The sequence below is a fragment of the Typha latifolia genome, chromosome 4 (genome assembly GCF_019914945.1).
Source record: "Typha latifolia isolate L0001 chromosome 4, TyphaL0001v2, whole genome shotgun sequence".
NCBI classification, from domain to species: domain Eukaryota; kingdom Viridiplantae; phylum Streptophyta; class Magnoliopsida; order Poales; family Typhaceae; genus Typha; species Typha latifolia.
In genome coordinates, this window is record NC_133089.1 from 3,977,403 (window position 1) to 3,980,890 (window position 3,488).

The 3,488-nt window shown below is 47.4% G+C and overlaps 1 protein-coding gene across 1 annotated transcript; it reads left to right on the forward strand.

Moving 5' to 3' along the window:
• The first annotated feature begins 689 nt into the window (after window positions 1-689).
• On the forward strand, window positions 690-3,217 carry LOC140787696 (U-box domain-containing protein 30-like). The gene has a single exon (XM_073136780.1). The coding sequence runs from the start codon at window positions 1,121-1,123 to the stop codon at window positions 2,465-2,467; it is 1,347 nt and encodes a 448-aa protein (XP_072992881.1). The 5' UTR covers window positions 690-1,120; the 3' UTR covers window positions 2,468-3,217.
• Window positions 3,218-3,488: the final 271 nt, after the last annotated feature.

Genomic DNA, 3,488 nt, shown 5'->3' on the forward strand with positions numbered 1-3,488 from the left:
AGAGGACCCTTTGCCACGTGTCAAGAGAACAGTGGATACGAAAGGTAGCATGCAGGTGGGACCAGCATGACAAAGCGGTCAAAGTGGTGATAAGACTAGATCCCCAAGGGTACAGTCTAAGGGTCGGTCAAAGTTGCTGATCTGGCACTCTATTTGAAAAGAGCCTCCTCCATGGGAAAGTGGGCCTGGGGCCCATTTCTTAATTTTAATTACTTGCTAATCTCTTATTTTTATGCCTCGGAAATATTTGAGACCAATAATTTAATTGCCCTTTAGGGTTACCGAGAGAGACCGTGCTTTAGGCTTCCGCCTTCTTCCCACGTACTTTCGGGTGGACCAAATTGCCCTTTATCTCTTAAGACTTGCAGTCATGTTCAATTATTGAGTAACGTGGTAGAAAATGTATCTTATAAATAGAGGATCTGTTTAGAGAAACATGAGGGCAAGAGTGTCATTTTATCGGCTGCCACGGTCTTTGGGGTTCTCCTATGGACTACGTTATCAGGAAGGAAACCGGGGGTAAACGGCGTACAGTGACGACATGACTGCACGTGTGGTGCGGGTGCCGAGGCTAAAGCGCTCTGCCCACCGTCTACAGCCGGTCTTCCCCTCCTCAAAATATAATTTTTCTTTTTTTTTTCTCGAGGACCTTTTCGAAAAAATCAAAAACAAAAAAGAGGAAGGCCAGGAGAGAGACAACCCCACCCTCCTATCTCTCTCTCTCTCTCAGAGCTAGGAGATGCCAGTGTCTTTGCTACAGCTCACGCCCAATTCGTTCCCAGATCTCTTCTGGGACTATTTTGGCTTGTGGGCATCTCTCTCTCTCTATCTCAATCTTCCTCTAAGAAATTGAGATCTTTCCCCTTACTATATCTCCTTTTGCTCTTCCTTTGATCTGGGACTGGAGATTTGCTCTCTTTGCTGCTGAGCCGCCTTTTTCATAAGCTCCATTTGAAGAGATCATAACTCCATGATACCGGTGATGATGATGTTGATGGCTCTCTCTCTCCTCTCCCACTTAGGTCTTCCGTTTTCTTCTCTCTAGTTCTCCGTTCGCCTCCCTTGTCTGTTTTCCCATTCCAAAATTGCATCTTGGCTTTTGTTTCTCTACTTCCAAGCAATGCCGCAGTACCAGAAGCCCCCTTCTTGGAAGCTGGAAGGAGGCGGACAAGTCATGGATCTCGAGACCTTCGTAAAAGATGGCATCTTGGGCGGCGGCGGAATCGCCGGCGGCGGGATCCCCGGGGCCGGCGAGAAGCTCGACCTGAAGAAGATGATAGAAGAGCTCGAAACCGTCGGAGAAGAGATCCCGACGGTCTTCATCTGCCCCATCTCGCTCGAGCCCATGGTGGATCCCGTTACCCTCTGTACCGGACAAACCTATGAGAGGTCTAATATACTCAAATGGTTCTCCATGGGTCACCTCACCTGCCCAACTACCATGCAAGAGCTCTGGGATGATACTGTCACCCCAAATCACACTCTCCACCACTTGATCCATACTTGGTTCTCGCAGCGATACCTCCGCTTCAAGAAGCGCTCCGAGGACGTCCATGGCCGCGCCGCCGAGCTCGTCTCCGCTCTCCGCAACAAGGTCAAGGGCCAGGCTCGCGTCCAAGCCCTCAAAGAGCTCCAAAAGCTCGTCTTTTCCCACCAATCTATCAAGAAGACTATATCCGACAATGGCGGAATCGCTCTTCTTTCCTCTCTTTTGGGTCCTTTTACTTCTCATGCCGTCGGGTCCGAGGCGGTCGCGATTCTCGTCAACCTCTCACTCGACTCTGAGTCGAAGGTAGTTCTGATGCAGCCCGCGAAGATCTCGCTGGTCGTCGACATGCTCAATGAAGGAACCATCGAGACCAAGATCAATTGCACAAGATTCATCGAGATATTGATGGGGGAGAAGGATTTTCGGCACGAGATACTGTCAAGTTTGAGCCTTTTGGTCGGATTGTTGAGGCTGGTGAAGGATAGAAGACACCCAACTGGGATTGCTTCAGGGGTTGGATTGCTTAAGAAGATATGCTCTCATAAGCAAGTTAGGAACTTGGTGGTGAGCATTGGCGCAGTACCGCAGCTTGTTGAGCTATTGCCCAATCTGAATCCTGACTGCTTGGAATCAGCATTGCGGATCTTGGACGATCTCGCCTCAATCCCAGAAGGCAGGGCGGCATTGAAGGATTGTTCGCAGACGATCCCAAACACGGTGAGATTGCTTATGAGGGTGTCCGAGGCTTGCACTCAGTACGCATTGTCCATCTTGTCGGCAGTGTGTAAGCTTGCGCCTGAAGAATGCGCGTCGACGGCGGTGGAGGCTGGCCTGGCTGCAAAATTATTGCTCGTCATGCAGAGTGGATGCAATCCGGATCTAAAGCATCGGTCCGCAGAGTTGTTGAAGCTTTGCAGTCTCAATTACACTGCTACCCTCTTCATTTCCAAGTGCAAGCTCACAAGGACTATCCAATGATAGAGGTTGACTGACTGTTTGATCTTGTGCTTGCTCCATCCTTGCGCAACTTGATTGGAATCAGAGCGATCAGCGAAGGCAAAGAGTTGGTGCTTGGAGTGAAGGTAATGCTATAGATCGGAGGCCCTGAAGATTGGGTGGAAAACGGAGGTATATAAGCTCTGTAATCTGTGTATAAATACAGACATTTTGCAACTCCCTGTTCTATTGGTTCCTTCATACAATAGAAGCAGCAATTTGAATGTACATTGGTGTGGATCCACTGTCCGGGTTGTAAAAGATGTTCTCCTCAATAAGCTCATGGGGGAGGGTTGGGATGTTTCGCATTCATTTTCGTCTTGTCAAGAAGGTAGCGAAGTCCTTCCCTGTGTTTAATTTGGAAAGTGTGGGTCTGCAAGAAGAGCTTGGAATTCTCCCTTGATGTAATGGATGAATGCGAGAGTTCCCTACACCATAAAATTTTGCTTCAGTCACACATAGCAGTTGAATTGCCTTTTGCTTGTAGTTTTGCATATTGTCAGAGTATTTCACAGCCCAAGTGCTCTCTGCTTCTCTTTTGCTCGCTAATCACAGTAGCAGATGTATGTATATATATTTATATTCTCTCTTGGTGTACTCACTAGTCAGCATCATTTTAGTTTTGGAGTTCATTATTTCTGAGGAAGACGACCCATCAGAGGATGTGAACTTTGACACCAAATCTCTGCAATTTCTCTTAGAAGGCAATCTAGTTGTTGATTTGTTTCTATTCTTCAGCATCCCGTCATGGAATGGTGTTATGGATTAGGCTCTTTAGTTCTACTTCCAATTCAACTTTTCTACTAGTGTGGAGGAAAGACCAAAGGCATCTAGAAATCAGGAAGTCTTAGGTTCCAGGCTTTGCTTTTTGTTGCTGAAAAGGAGTGGTATCTACTAACAGCTAAGGCTGAGTAGTTGTTCCTACTATCAAGGGTGGTGATGACCATTGACCTGGGCAACCATCAAGTCATATTTGCTATGAAAGATCTCTTGACAAGACCCT